This window comes from Chanodichthys erythropterus, chromosome 12, assembly GCF_024489055.1.
Source record: "Chanodichthys erythropterus isolate Z2021 chromosome 12, ASM2448905v1, whole genome shotgun sequence".
NCBI classification, from domain to species: domain Eukaryota; kingdom Metazoa; phylum Chordata; class Actinopteri; order Cypriniformes; family Xenocyprididae; genus Chanodichthys; species Chanodichthys erythropterus.
Window position 1 is genome coordinate 9130415 of NC_090232.1, and position 14375 is coordinate 9144789.

The 14375-nt window shown below is 40.3% G+C and overlaps 1 protein-coding gene across 1 annotated transcript in view; it reads left to right on the plus strand.

Annotated features, from left to right (window-relative positions):
* The window catches only part of myo15ab (myosin XVAb), a 59094-nt gene that overhangs the window by 10894 nt on the left and 33825 nt on the right, over window positions 1–14375 (plus strand). The window contains 19 exon segments of the mRNA XM_067402745.1: window positions 4078–4181; window positions 4491–4554; window positions 4659–4772; window positions 4895–5056; window positions 5297–5410; window positions 7748–7806; window positions 7892–8015; window positions 8185–8280; window positions 9605–9736; window positions 9823–9948; window positions 10135–10212; window positions 10404–10558; window positions 10691–10736; window positions 10939–11063; window positions 11207–11324; window positions 11441–11616; window positions 13726–13810; window positions 13933–13986; window positions 14231–14312. Of these exon segments, the coding sequence (XP_067258846.1) occupies window positions 4078–4181; window positions 4491–4554; window positions 4659–4772; window positions 4895–5056; window positions 5297–5410; window positions 7748–7806; window positions 7892–8015; window positions 8185–8280; window positions 9605–9736; window positions 9823–9948; window positions 10135–10212; window positions 10404–10558; window positions 10691–10736; window positions 10939–11063; window positions 11207–11324; window positions 11441–11616; window positions 13726–13810; window positions 13933–13986; window positions 14231–14312 (2014 nt within the window).

The window sequence follows — 14375 nt, forward strand, 5'->3', positions numbered from 1 at the left end:
TCGTCCCTGAAAGCACCGACGCTGCCCATCAAGCCCCTTAAAACTACATCCAACTTGGTGGGCAAAGCATATGCGGCGGCAGGTCAGGCAGCAGCGTGTCTCCATACTATGGCGCTGCTGCAGGCTTACCAAGCCGACCTGCTGGGGGAAATTGATACCAGCGGGGAGGCCACATTTGAGTGCATCCAGGAACTGCGTATGGCAACAGACCTGGCTCTCCGTGCCACTAAGGAGACGGCCAAAGAGGTGGGCCGTTCTATGGCAGCCCTGGTGGCCACGGAGAGGCACTTGTGGCTGAACCTCTCAGACATAAGGGACAGAGACAAAGCTGCCCTTATGGATGCGCCGCTGTCTCCTGCGGGCCTCTTCGGCGACGCAGTTACAACTGTCGTCGAGAGGTTCCAGGAGACCAAGAAACAATCTGCGGCGTTTCAGAGGTTCTTCCCCCGCCGGTCTAAAGTCCCCGCCGAGACTGTTGAACGGGAGCAGTCTCGGCCCGCAACGAGCTCCTCAGCGCACCACAGAGCGCAACAAAAAATAAGTGTGGCCGCCCGTGCTCCCCCACGTAGATTCTGGGGACAGGGGCGAGCCGCACAACAGAAGCCTTCCCACGCCAAGACGGACCTGCGGGCCGTCATTGTGGCACGGAAGGCTTCTAAAAAGCGGTCCTGATATCTGTGGGTCAGGACCCAGGAGGGTGGCCCCCGTCTGGAGGAAGCCTGGTGTTAACACATCTGACACCCGCTTCCCTCCAGCGCCCTCCGGGGACCTCGCCATATCTATCATCCAGTGTGCGTCCGAGGAAGGTCGGCCCTCACTTGATTCGGCTGACCTCTGCCGGCGTGCCGTTTCAGAGCGCCGAGCCAAGTGCTCAAAAAACACCAGAGACCAGTCTCGAGAGGCTGGTTCCCTTAGTAGATTTTCTAGAAGAATGGAAAACTCTACCGAATATATCAAATTGGGTGCTGCTCATGATAGAAAAGGGTTACAAAATACAGTTCGGGTCTCACCCGCCCAGATTCAACGGGGTCCTTCCCACAGTGGTGACCCCCGAGCAGTCTCTGGTTATGGAACAGGAAGTCATGACACTTTTGCAGAAAGGAGCTATAGAAAGGGTTCCTCCTCCCAGCAAGCTGTCGGGTTTTTACAGCCGTTACTTCATAGTTCCAAAGAAGGATGGAGGACTTCGTCCTATCATAGATTTACGTGTGTTAAATCGATCTGTACAAAAATTAAAATTCAAGATGCTTACACTCAAACAGATCATTTCCCAAATCAGGTCCGAGGACTGGTTTGTGACGATAGACTTGAAAGATGCATACTTTCATGTGTCCATCCATCCTTCTCACCGGAAGTTCCTCAGGTTTGCTTTCGGGGGCGAAGCTTACCAATACAAGGTTCTTCCGTTTGGCCTATCTTTATCACCCCGCACATTCACGAAGTGCGTGGATGCAGCCCTGGCTCCCTTGAGACTCCAGGGCATTCGCATACTGAATTACATCGACGATTGGTTGATTCTAGCTCATTCAGAGCAACAAGCAGTTCAACATCGAGATGCTGTTCTGGCTCACATGAAAAGGCTTGGGCTGAGGCTCAATGCCAAGAAGAGTGTACTGATACCAGCTCAGATCACCAACTATCTAGGTGTTATGTGGGACTCCACAACAATGCGGGCACGTCTGACTCCTGCCCGTGTGAGCTCTGTTCTGTCAACCGTAAAAGGGGTGAAGTTAGGCCAGTCTCTCACTGTGAAACAGTTTCAGAAACTGTTGGGTCTAATGGCAGCTGCGTCCAACATAATTCCGTTTGGCCTCCTGCACATGAGACCCCTACAGTGGTGGCTCAGGACCAGGGGGTTCTCCCCGAGGGGGAACCCTTTTCGAATGATCAAAGTCACACGGCGATGCCTTCGTGCCCTAACTATGTGGAAAGACCCCTGGTTCCTGTCCCAGGGTCCCGTGTTGGGAACCTCTGGTTGTCGTACAATGCTTACAACAGACGCTTCCCTCACGGGCTGGGGAGCGATCATGAACGGTCGCTCAGCCCAAGGTCTTTGGGAAGACCATCATCTCTCCTGGCACATAAATCGGCTGGAGATGATGGCGGTGTTTCTAGCACTAAAACACTTCCTCCCAGACCTGAGAGACTACCATGTGCTGGTCCGCACAGACAATATGTCAGTGGTCTCTTATATAAATCATCAGGGGGGCCTACGGTCTCGCCAACTAAATTACTTGGCCCGTCGGATCCTCCTGTGGTCCCAGGGGAAGCTTTCGTTGAAGGCAGCTTATATCCCCGGGAGTCAGAATATGGGGGCAGACGCCCTGTCGAGGCAGGGGCCGAGGCCCGGGGAGTGGAGACTCCATCCAGAAGTGGTGGATCTCATTTGGAAAAATTTCGGTCAGGCACAAGTAGACCTGTTTGCTTCGGGAGAGTCAACCCAGTGTCCACTCTGGTACTCCCTCACACATCCAGCACCCCTGGGTTTGGATGCCATGGTACAGACGTGGCATCCAAAGACTTCAGTCTGTATGCTTTTCCCCCGTTCGCTCTGCTCCCACGAGTCCTGGAGAAAGTACGCCAAGAAGGGGTCAGCCTAATACTGGTGGCCCCGCACTGGCCGACCCGAATATGGTTCTCGGACTTGGTGTCCATGATAGATGGCTCTCCAATGGAGCTTCCCTTAAGGCCAGATCTCCTATCTCAGGCGGGCGGCACGATAGTACATCCCCGCCCAGAACTATGGAAACTGTGGGCCTGGCCTCTGAGGGGGCCAGGTTCATAGAGGCTGGTCTCTCAACTGAGGTTGTTGAGACCATACTTAGCTCCAGGGCTCCCTCCACGAGGAAGCTTTATTCCTATAAATGGAATCTATTCTCTACTTGGTGTAGACGACATGAAATAGACCCTTTTCATGCTCCAATAAGCTCTGTGCTATGCTTTCTCCAAGAAAAATTCTCGGAAGGCCTATCTTACTCAACCTTGAAGGTTTATGTTGCGGCTATATCAGCCTACCATGTTGGGGGGGATTCCTCGGTGGGTCGAGACCCCCTCGTGTCACGCTTCCTCCGTGGTACACTGAGGTTGAGGCCTCCAGTGCGCACAAGGACCCCGGCTTGGGACTTATCAGTGGTTCTACAAGGGTTAGCCGAGGCTCCCTTTGAACCACTGGAGGAGGTGTCTATAAAGTTCCTAACTTTAAAGACTATATTTTTGCTTGCTATTACTTCTCTGAGAAGAATTGGAGATCTTCAGGCCCTTTCAGTGGCCCCCTCGTATCTGGAGTTCGCTCCTGGAATGGTGAGAGCATTTCTTCATGCTAGACCAGGCTATGTGCCAAAGGTCCCCACCAATGTCCCGGGTCCTATTGTGCTTCAAGCTTTCCACCCTCCTCCATTTACATCCTCGGATCAGGAAAAACTGAATCTGCTCTGCCCAGTTAGGGCTTTGGATGCATACGTCCACAGAGCTGCCCTGTGGCGGAAAACAGAGCAACTGTTCGTCTGTTACGGCTCCCCTAATAAAGGGGGACCGGCGTCCAAGCAGAGAATGAGTAAGTGGGTGGTCGAGGCCATCTCACTAGCATACAAAGCGGCCGGACAGGCCTCTCCATTTAATGTCCGTGCTCATTCCACAAGGGGTATAATTAGTAAAACTTCAACAAAATTACAATAAAAAGATATAAAAATAAATACAAAATGAAATTGTTAATAAATACTATAAAGATATATAAGTAATACTAAAATAACACTGATAGTGATAGAATAGATCTTTGGTAGATATGCTGTTCCAGGTCCAACAAAAGATGTTGATCCAGTCCTGCTTCACAAAATCATAGGCAACAAATACTTGCGTATTATAGGTTAAATTTCTGGAACCACTAAATTTAGTTTGAATTCATGTACATTTATAAAATATGCGATGTTTGTTAATAATTGTATACTTTGTCTTTTTGTTTTTCTTTTTAATGCTTTCCTCTATACAGATTGAGGTAAATGTGGTATTTAGTTTTTTGCTTTAACCTAGTAAACATTGCTAAATATATTTGTAAGTACGTTTTAATTTCTTAACATTCAGATTCTAGAGGCAACTCCTCTGTTGGAGTCATTTGGGAATGCAAAGACGGTCCGAAATGATAACTCCAGTCGCTTTGGAAAATTTGTGGAGGTCTTTTTGGAGGAGTGAGTATTTTCTGTTACTTCTGTTCTGAACTGTTTCAAGCTACAGTATTTTGAATAGAATGTTTGAATGTTACATTGCTTAACTCTTTAATGTCTCTTAAGCCTGAAATTGTTGCTTGAGAGGCGACACTGTAAGGGAACTAGATCTGTACCGCCTGACCTTGTGTGAAAGTAGGACATTAAGGTTGTTATTTAATCTCTGAATGTTAGAGAGAGGAAGAGAGAAGGAAAGAGAATTGAACAGGTACAGGTAGGGCCAAAGAAAGTTCATACACATGACCAATCTGTGTGTATTGTTGTTCGTATCAGAGGGGTGATCAGTGGTGCCATAACCTCGCAGTATCTACTGGAGAAGTCCAGGATCGTTTTTCAGGTTGGTTGTTTCTTTTCCTATTAACTTGGAAAAGGCTAAAGGAGCCCTGTAGTGATCACTGATATTTGGGACCTTATCTGAACTGTGTCTGTGTGTATGTGCAGGCCAAAGATGAGAGAAACTACCACATCTTTTATGAGATGCTGGCTGGACTTCCTACTCACATGAAACGGGCTTTCTACCTACAAGAGGCCGAAACCTATTACTACCTGAACCAGGTAAATGCAGACATTTACAAATGCAAGTTGCCAAGACACACTTTAGGTACACATCTAAGGTATTGTATAATTATTTCATGTTTATGTCATTTATCATGGCTCATGGTATCATGTCATGTTAGGGTGGTAACTGTGAGATCATTGGGAAAGATGATGGGGAGGACTTCAGGAGGCTACAGAGTGCCATGGACATTCTCCACTTCAGTCCTGAAGACCAGAGCAGCATATTCAGAGTGCTGTCATCCATACTGCACCTGGGCAATGTTTTTTTCCATAGAATAGAGGTATTGTGCACATAAACATTTGAAAATGTACTTTCACTTTTGTTTGCATACCAAGCCAAAAAATTGACAGTGTTCCAGCTCTTCCAAGTTGTCACACATCAAAGATGTTTGTAGGTGAAATATTTTACCTTGTACATAGCAGTTTTATTGATTGTACAGTAGTTTTATATAAATATAGCAAACATATATGGACAAAGTAAACAGTCATGTGGACCGTGTGCTTTGGGTTCTCTGTCTCAGACAGAAGTGCAGGAGACAGCTGGTGTGGTGAGCACTCAGGAAATTCGTGCTGTAGCCGATCTGTTGCTGATTTCTCCAGAGGGTTTGCAGAAAGCCATCACCTTCAAAGTGACGGTACATATAGTTTACACAAACATAAATCCATAAAACGGCATGTACACTGTTAGATCCGTGGTTCCATGAAAAAACTTTAAAGAGGACCTATAATGCTTCTTTTACAAGATGTAATAGAAGTCTCTAGTGTCCCCAGAATGTGTCTGTGAAGTTTCAGCTCAAAACACCCCACAGATCATTTATTATAGCTTGTCAAAATTGCTCTTATTTGGGTGTGAGCAAAAACACACCATTTCTATGTGTGTCCCTATAAATGCAAATGAGCTGTTGCTCATAGATCCTACATTTTCAGAATTTCTGACACGTTTGCAAACATCTGGGGCAGAAAGAAAGAGAAAAAGGCAAAAGAGAAAAAGAAACATTCTAATGACATGTAAGTAGGTTGCTGTTAATGAGTTCCAGTAACCTAATTTAATTATTTTGAGTTCAGCTCTATGGAAACCACGGTAATCTAATCAAGGGTTGCTCAGGGCTTGAGTAATCTTAACACCTAATAGCTTTCTCACTGCCAGGATAGCTTAACATTACATCATACAAAGATCAGTGAAGGTTAACGAGGACAGTCGAGATAAAGGGAGGTCAGTTGTATTTCTATAGCATTATCAGACCTGCAATCTCACAAGAAGCTAAAAAGGTGTCATGCTTTGAATTAAATCCCTGTAGGGGGGTCTGGGGGCATTGTCACCTATAAGAACATTTTTTTATTTTAACATACAAACAAAGCTTTCTGGTGCACTCTGACAAGAAAACAAAGAGAAAAGATCAACATTTGCTTCAAGTAAAAAAAAAAAAATATATATATATATATTGACAGTAGGGCTGGGCATTGACACAAATTTTACAATTAGATTAGATTTCGATTCACAAGCTTAATTCACAAGATTAAATCAGGTACATGGCAAATTTCCTCAAAGAAAAAATATATCTCTCAACTAATGCTGTAAACTATACAGGGAACCTCATTATATTGATTTCGGTAAGTTGCACTGTATTGTTCAACGTACCTTCTGATGTTCATTAATTATTTTGTGCTGTAACTAGTAGTAAAGCGGAAGAGATGATTGGTTTATGTGCGCTACCGCTTTGCTTGAATTGAGGCACTACAGGTTACAGCACATTAAAGAGGCCCCGAAAAATAGCGACAGCTCAAGAGATGTCTATGGGCTCACTTCAGTCTATGGGAATTTATCCCATTCCCAATTCTTTTGAACCTGACCACCACCACCACCACAAAAAAAATAATGAAAAATGCTTTGGATCAAAAATTACATTTTTTTTTAATTCAAAACATTGAAAAACAACTAGTGTGAATGTATGGTTTGCAGAACATTTATACCCTTAATGAGTATTTGTTATACTACCTTTAATTTGTGCTGATTAAAAAAAAATCAGGAATAAATTAATAATTTTTTATTTTGCTTTATTTAAAACGTAAGACTGTAATAGAAAAGAATTGAATAGAATAGAATTGATTAATAGTAATGAAAGAATGCAAATTTACAATCATAGGAATTCCAAAAACACTACAAAGTAATATATTTGGATGCATGAGAATGATCAAAATATTCGCAGTCCTAAAAATAGATAAAATTATATATGTATAATTATGCAAAATGTTATTTATTTAAATTTTTTTGGGAAATGTGACATGAAGGTTTTTTTGTTGTCGTTGTTGAGATTGACCCTAACACATTTTGTCATTTCTAACATGTTCTAATCATTTTGTATGTTAGCTGTACTCAAACAGAGCTTTTTTCTTTACTCAAACAGTGTGATTGCCAGTGTGTTTGTAGTTTGTGTCATGTTGAGCATCTTGCTCATTTAATAAATAAAGCTGTGCTATCCAGAGCTCACAGGTTTGTGTTTACACCACAACTTTACTTGGATCAGCTGTCACATAACACTGTATCAATTGCACATGCTGACTGTGACAGTGTGAGTGACAGTGTGTGTGTGTGATGGTGAAACTGTATCCAGGCCTGTTTCTTGACTTCCGGGCTAGATGAGTCATAACAAAATTTAGATATTTATGGACACATTATCAAAAGATCTACTTTGAAATACAGTGCAAATGCTTTAGACTGTACATGCGCAAATGAAGTCACTGATTAGATACTGAATTTTCTCAGTACCAAATTCTCATCAAAACAGGTCAGAACTCATATTTTAGTATTTTTTGGTTATCTTTACACATAATTTGGCAGTGAGTGACATAGAGCTGCATTTACTCAGCCATTTAAATACTAGCATTTCTACTTTCTCTGACGTTTTATAAGATTAAATGATTATTTAAACATATGCAGTACCTAAGTGGTGTGTTATTTGGTTTTGCCACAGGAGGCAATGAGAGAGAAGATATACACTCCCCTCTCAGTAGAAAGTGCTGTGGATGCCAGGTACACATTATGAGACATCTTGTTATATGCAAAAACTTGATTTTTCATTGCATTTTAACTATGTATTTCTCTACTCTAATAACAGAGATGCAGTTGCCAAGATCCTTTATTCCTTGCTCTTTCATTGGCTGACTGAACGTATCAATGGACGGGTCTACCCCAGGAATGAGGCGCTGTCCATATCTTTACTGGATATATACGGGTTTGAGGTATGCAGTGGCACTCCCACAAACACAGAAGCTAATTCTATATTAGTCATTAGATAATTTTTTTACCTTAAAGGTAAAATGTGCAGTTTTTTATTTTTAGGAATTTAGACCTTCTAAATTGCATTTAAATTACATCTATCTCCATGTCATCTTGTTCTGTGTTGTCCAGAGCTTGATGTTCAACAGCTTTGAGCAGCTCTGTATCAACTATGCCAATGAGACCCTGCAGTTCTTCTTCAGCAAAATTATTTTCAGACAGGAACAGGTGAGAATTACACCATCATTATCAAGTTTAGGGTCATAGGATGCTTTTGAAACTCATCAAGGCTGCATTTATTTGATAAAATACAGTAGAAACAGTTTCTATTTAATGTAGTCTGAAAAGTAATTTATCCCTGTGATTGCAAAGCTGAATTTCCAGTCTTTAGTGTCACATGATCCTTCAGAAATCATTCTAATATGCTGATTTGGTTCTCAGGAATAATTTCTCATTTTTATCATTTATGAAACGGTTGTGCTGCTTACATTAATTTTTCCCTTTGTAATGATTATGTATTTTTGCTTCATTTTTTCAGGATTTCTTGATGAATAGAAAGTTCGAAAGAACAGGATTTATTTGAAATAGAAATATTTTTATAAAATTTACTGACAGTTTTGGTCAATTTAAAGTGTCAGTTCTGAATAAAAGTATTAATTTCTTTAAAAAAATCTTTTTAAAACGTTGTCTAAAACGTAATTCGGGGACCTTAATAAATGTAACAAATTATTTTTATGAACTTAAAAGCATAGTTGCAAGTTAAAAATTCTAATTTATTGTTTTAATTAAGCCTTTTAAGTTGAAAACATTATTTTATTGAGTTCTGCTGTCTTTTTTTTTTTAAATTAGGTTGTAGTAATGTAATGAAATGGTCTTGATAACTTCGGACATTAGGCAGTGGATTTCTAGTTCCCAGCATGGTTTGCATAGGACTGGATAAGGAGAATAAATGTTGAAATTAAGTGTTAATTTATTTGTTTTTAGTGAAGGGAAAGACCAGTTAGTGTTCAATGCTGTTATGTTTGGCATTTAAAAGAGTTTCTGTAATGCTCAAGTTTTTGTTTTGCTAAGGAGTAGATTCATGAAGGTAAACATTACATTGACTCTATAAGCGATGACTGCACTAATACCAGTGACAAGTAGTATCTTACTTGTTCATTAAATATATATGTTAAATAAGTTAACATGTGCTATGATAGCTGTTGATTTGAACTAAAGTGGATAAGATTAATCGGTTCCAGGGCTACAACTCAGGTAGTTGGAGCAATTTTTTTTTTTTTTTTTTTTTTTTTTTTTGAGTAACCAGCCTAATTTGTAGCGGAAACTTTGTTTATGCTAAAAATCTGTAAGTTCCTCTAACTCAGTGTAGCTTGTTGGTTGAATATAATTTCACTCAGTTGTCATCACTCAAAAAAATTTATGCAAACTGTTTTATTTGTACAGCCAACACATTATTTCTCTGAGTGTATGTAGACATTTTGATACTGTGATTTCTTTGAAATAATTATTCAAAACATAAAACAGCACACTCTCTTTCTGCATGTCTTTGTAGGAAGAGTACACTCGAGAGCAAATCAACTGGAAAGAATTGACCTTCACTGACAACCAGGCATGCATAGACCTTATCGCTGCAAAGCCCCATGGGATACTCCGCATCCTTGATGATCAGAGCGGCTTTCCACAGGTTATACACTTGAACTTTAATGTTGCATGGGGATAAATGAAGAAACCTAATATATATACACCACACGTTTTAACATTTGTTGACAGGCCACTGACAACACCTTCCTTCAGAAGTGCCACTATCATCATGGAAACAACCCTCTTTACTCCAAGCCAAAAATGCCACTGCCAGAGTTTACTGTCTATCACTACGCTGGCCGTGTAACTTACCAGGTAGTAGAAATCACAAAATGCACAGGTAGTATTTTAATTAGACATTTATGTCATGCCAAAGGTCAGAGGTCATAGCTCTACTCTATTGCTTCTTTTAACTTTGAGTTAATTTACCATTAGTAACTGAGGTTTTAATGTTACCAGCCTGTCGAAAGAGAATCTCACAGAGGGATATACTGATTTTAGGTCCATAAGTTCCTGGATAAGAACTACGATCAGGTTCGGCAGGAAGTGTTGGATCTGTTTATGCAGAGCCAGAACCGAGTGAGTCCATGTATCTCTATGCATGCAAGTGTTTGTGTGTGTATGTGAAAGCATATCCTATTTTTCATCTCTTAAAGACAATATGAATATGGGTTGTTGTTTTTTTTTTATATATATATATATTTTTGGTGATCCTGAAGTATGAATGTGAATTTAAGTTTCTAATAGAGATATGTGGGTGTGTTTTCTAGATGGTGTCCAATCTCTTCATAAGGCATGCTGAGATGCTGAATCAGCAAAAAGGAGCAATGAACAGGAACAGCACAGTGACTCGGAAATATCAGCCCTCTACTGTGGCTGCCAAGTTCCAGCAATCACTACAGGAGCTCCTAGACAAAATGGAGAGGTCTTATACACTCATATACACATGTTTATCAGCACATACACATACATACATATATTTGTTTCTCCTGATTATGTTTCTTTGGCAGACTTGATTGAGTCTGTTAAATCTCCTGTTCTTCTTACTTTTTTTCAGGTGCAACCCATTTTTTGTGCGCTGCATAAAGCCAAATAATAACAAGGTATTACGTTTTTGAAAATACTCTCTTATGTCCTCCAAGACTGCAATTATTTGATCAAAAATACAGTACAAACAGTAATATTGTTAAATAATACAATTTATAATAACTGTTTTGTATTTTAATATATTTTAAAATATATTTTATTTCTGTGATTGCAAAGCTGAATTTTCAGCATCATTACATCATTTGTGTGTCCATTCAGGAGCCTGGTATATTTGACCCTGAGTTGGTCGCTACTCAGCTCAGATATTCAGGAATCTTGGACACAATCCGCATCAGGAAAGAGGGCTATCCAGTCAGAGTGCCGTTCCATAAATTCTTAAACAGGTATCCTACTCAACAGCTGGTGCTTGTTACTTATGGGTTCTGTGACGTACGGTGTGTAATCTAGACTAGTGCTATAAATAAACGTGTGCCAGTGTATAGAATACAAATTTTAGAATAAATTATCTCCACCAATGTGTCCCCAGGTATAAAGCCCTGCTGGGAATGAAGAAGCCACCACCTCCAGATGGAGATAACTGTGTCATTATGTTAATGAAGCTTTGCCCAATCAACAAAGGAGATTATCAAGTGGGTGTGTCAAAGGTAAGCAGGATAATAAAACTTTGCACTTCTAAAGATGCTAAAATTTTGCTTTCTTGAAAAAACTGACAATTTTACATTGTGTAATGTTTGTTTTAATAATGTGATTTTACTCTTAGATCTTTCTAAAGGAGGAAGTGAATCAGTTATTGGAGAATAAACGTGATCGTATGATGCATGTAGCTGCACTGACCCTTCAGCGTTACGTACGGATGTATTTTGTACGCAAGAACTTCCTCAAGTTCCGTTCAGACATGACATATCTTCAGGCTCGCTGCAAGGGCTACCTGGCCAGGTAAACTACTACCTGCTGCCTGTGACTTTAATGCCGTGTCATTTGCAAATACTAACTAACTTTGTTAGGTAATATGATTTACAGCTAGAGAATAAAAATGGAATCCGGGTCATAATGTGAAGTTTAGGGATTTGTACCCTACAGGAAAAACTAGTTAACCCCAGCTTTTGGCTGCGTTTACACTGACAGATCTGTTTTTGTATCCATTCTGAGCCACCTCCAAATGTGGTTTTACATCTGGCCTATGTTTGAACATGTATATCCAATTACCATTAGATTTCCAAGCCACTACAAGGCAAGGGGGAACACATTTACCCTCCAGAATTCTAAATCTGTTGGTGGAAACTGCCTAGTGGGAAGCACTGACAAATTGCACAGTTGTCCTTGGGGCGTACCGAGTTCGAGTCCCTGCTCGTGGATCTTTCCTGATCCTGTCCCCCTCTCTCTCTCTCCAATTTCGCTTCCTTTCAACTTACTGTCCTGTCATAATAAAGGCAAAAATGCCCAAAAAATAAATCTAAAAAAAAAGAAAAAAAATGAATTCTAAATCTAACAACCTGTTGATAAAATAACTACACAAAGCTAATGTTATTTTTATCCGTTCAGTCAAATTTTGCACTGCAAACATCAATGGCAGTTTTAACTTGGTATAAAAGAACCACCTGAATTATATATAAAAAAATTATATACAGCCCAGCCATTCAAAACCTGAGGGTCAACCATGTTGCTGAAAGTGATCACCATTAGAATCTCTCTATAGTTGGGTGCAGGGCTTGACATTAACTTTTTTGCTCACCAGCCACTGTGGCTAGTGGTTTTCCAAAGTTACTAGCCACTCAGCATTTTCACTGGCCACAATTTTAATGTTGGTAAATTACATTTTATATGATTAAAGTCGACTTTGTTATGCTTAAATTACTTTATTTTGAGTCATTTTACTTGATTTAGAAGATTTAAAACCCTTTCAAACTGCAGAATAAATGCAGATTGACCACCCAAATCAAGACTACATTGTATATCAGCTGGTATGTAGCCTACATGTGGGCAAGAGGTGGACAATATGAGCATGGGCTAATATGAGAAATTTGATAAGTTATTTGTGTTAGGCTATATAAAAGAACAAAGAAGCACATTACAAAAACAATAGTAAATTAAAAATAATCTTTTTTCGGATACAGTAGGTTTATTTAACATATAGCCTAGCCTACATTTATTTAACATCTTTTGTTGTTTGATTAACATTAATGACAGAAAGGTAGGCCTATTTAATTGGGCTGCTGAAAGCATGGACGTAACTGACGCATATTCAGTTATTATCCACCTGTTTACGTCCACTTAAGCTATAACCGACTTGATTCACGCGAGATACTCCACACGATGGACATTTAGACATCTGTGTGCACGTGTATTTGACTATTCAGGCGTGAGGAAAACTGATCGCACGCGCAACACAGAGAGTGAGCGCTTCTGTTGTGTGTCATTCAGCGCAATTCCGCCTGTTCCTCCTTCAATAACTGCACGTAAATAACAAATTGTGTGATTGGATTGTAATTTTGTGCTACGACGATCTTCGACGATCATTTGGCTGTAAACTGAAATTATATTCAACCCGCCGAAGTGGCTAGTGGGAGTGGCTGTCTTACCCGCTGAAATCTACCCGCATTTGGCGGGTGTTAATGTCAAGCCCTGGTTGGGTGAGGATTAATGTAAATGCAGACGGGTCAAAAAATCAGATATGTTCAAAAGATCAGATCTGTGTATTAAGCCTTGCTTCAAAGGGTTTCTGGCTGGTTGAAACTGGACATTAACTGATCATTAGCTAAGTTTAGGTGCTCAGTCAGTTGGACAACTAGCTATTAAGAATGAAGTCAATCTGGCAGATCTGATCATCTTATATAGTATTGTTAGCATTGTAGACCACCTTGATTAAACTGGCTGGGCTGGTTAACCATGTTCCAAAGCTTGACCGCCTTATGATCTGTTTTTTTCCTTGAAGGAGAAATATTTTTGTAGAAAAAAGCAAAAAGTTACAGTAATATCAACTAAATTGCCTGTTATATGTTTTTGAAATGACTGAAACTTCCCTCACTCTCTCTTTGTGCCTTTTAGGCGACGGTTTCTGCGAATGCGTATAAACCTGATCAGGCACCGCGCGATGGTCCGACTCATTGTCAACCGCAAAAGATACATCAGGGTATGTTACGAGTTCAAATCATTACTTCACTAATACTAAAGTGTGTAATGCAATTAATATGAGTTCAGATTAAGGTTTTCAAATTTGTAATGCTTTAACTTTGGTTTATGGCTTTGTTACAGCTCAACATCTTCTTAGCAAGAAGAGCAGAGGAAGAGAGGAGAAGGATTGAACTGGTAAAAGAACAGTCTGTGCTCATTATTAGTTAAGGACTAATAAGGAACAATTATGTTTATTTCATCACCCTAAAGATGATTGAGGTTGTATCATTAAATCCTTTTGTAGTTCATATTTTCATATATTAAACTTTCAAACTAACAGAACTCAGTGTTCTTTAGATTTCAGTTTTTAAATACCCAGCCAAACATTTTCGACTTTTCTTAACGAGAGTTTTTAGTATGTGTTTTCTCTTTTCTGTAGGAGCGAACAAGCAGGGAGGTGGTAAATGTGACTCAGCTGGTTATTCCTGCAGAGTTGGGAGGATTGTTACAGGCCACAGCAGGTTATTCACAATTTCCCAGTGTGTCTTCCTTATTATTAATGATATTTGCAAAGGCAAACATCA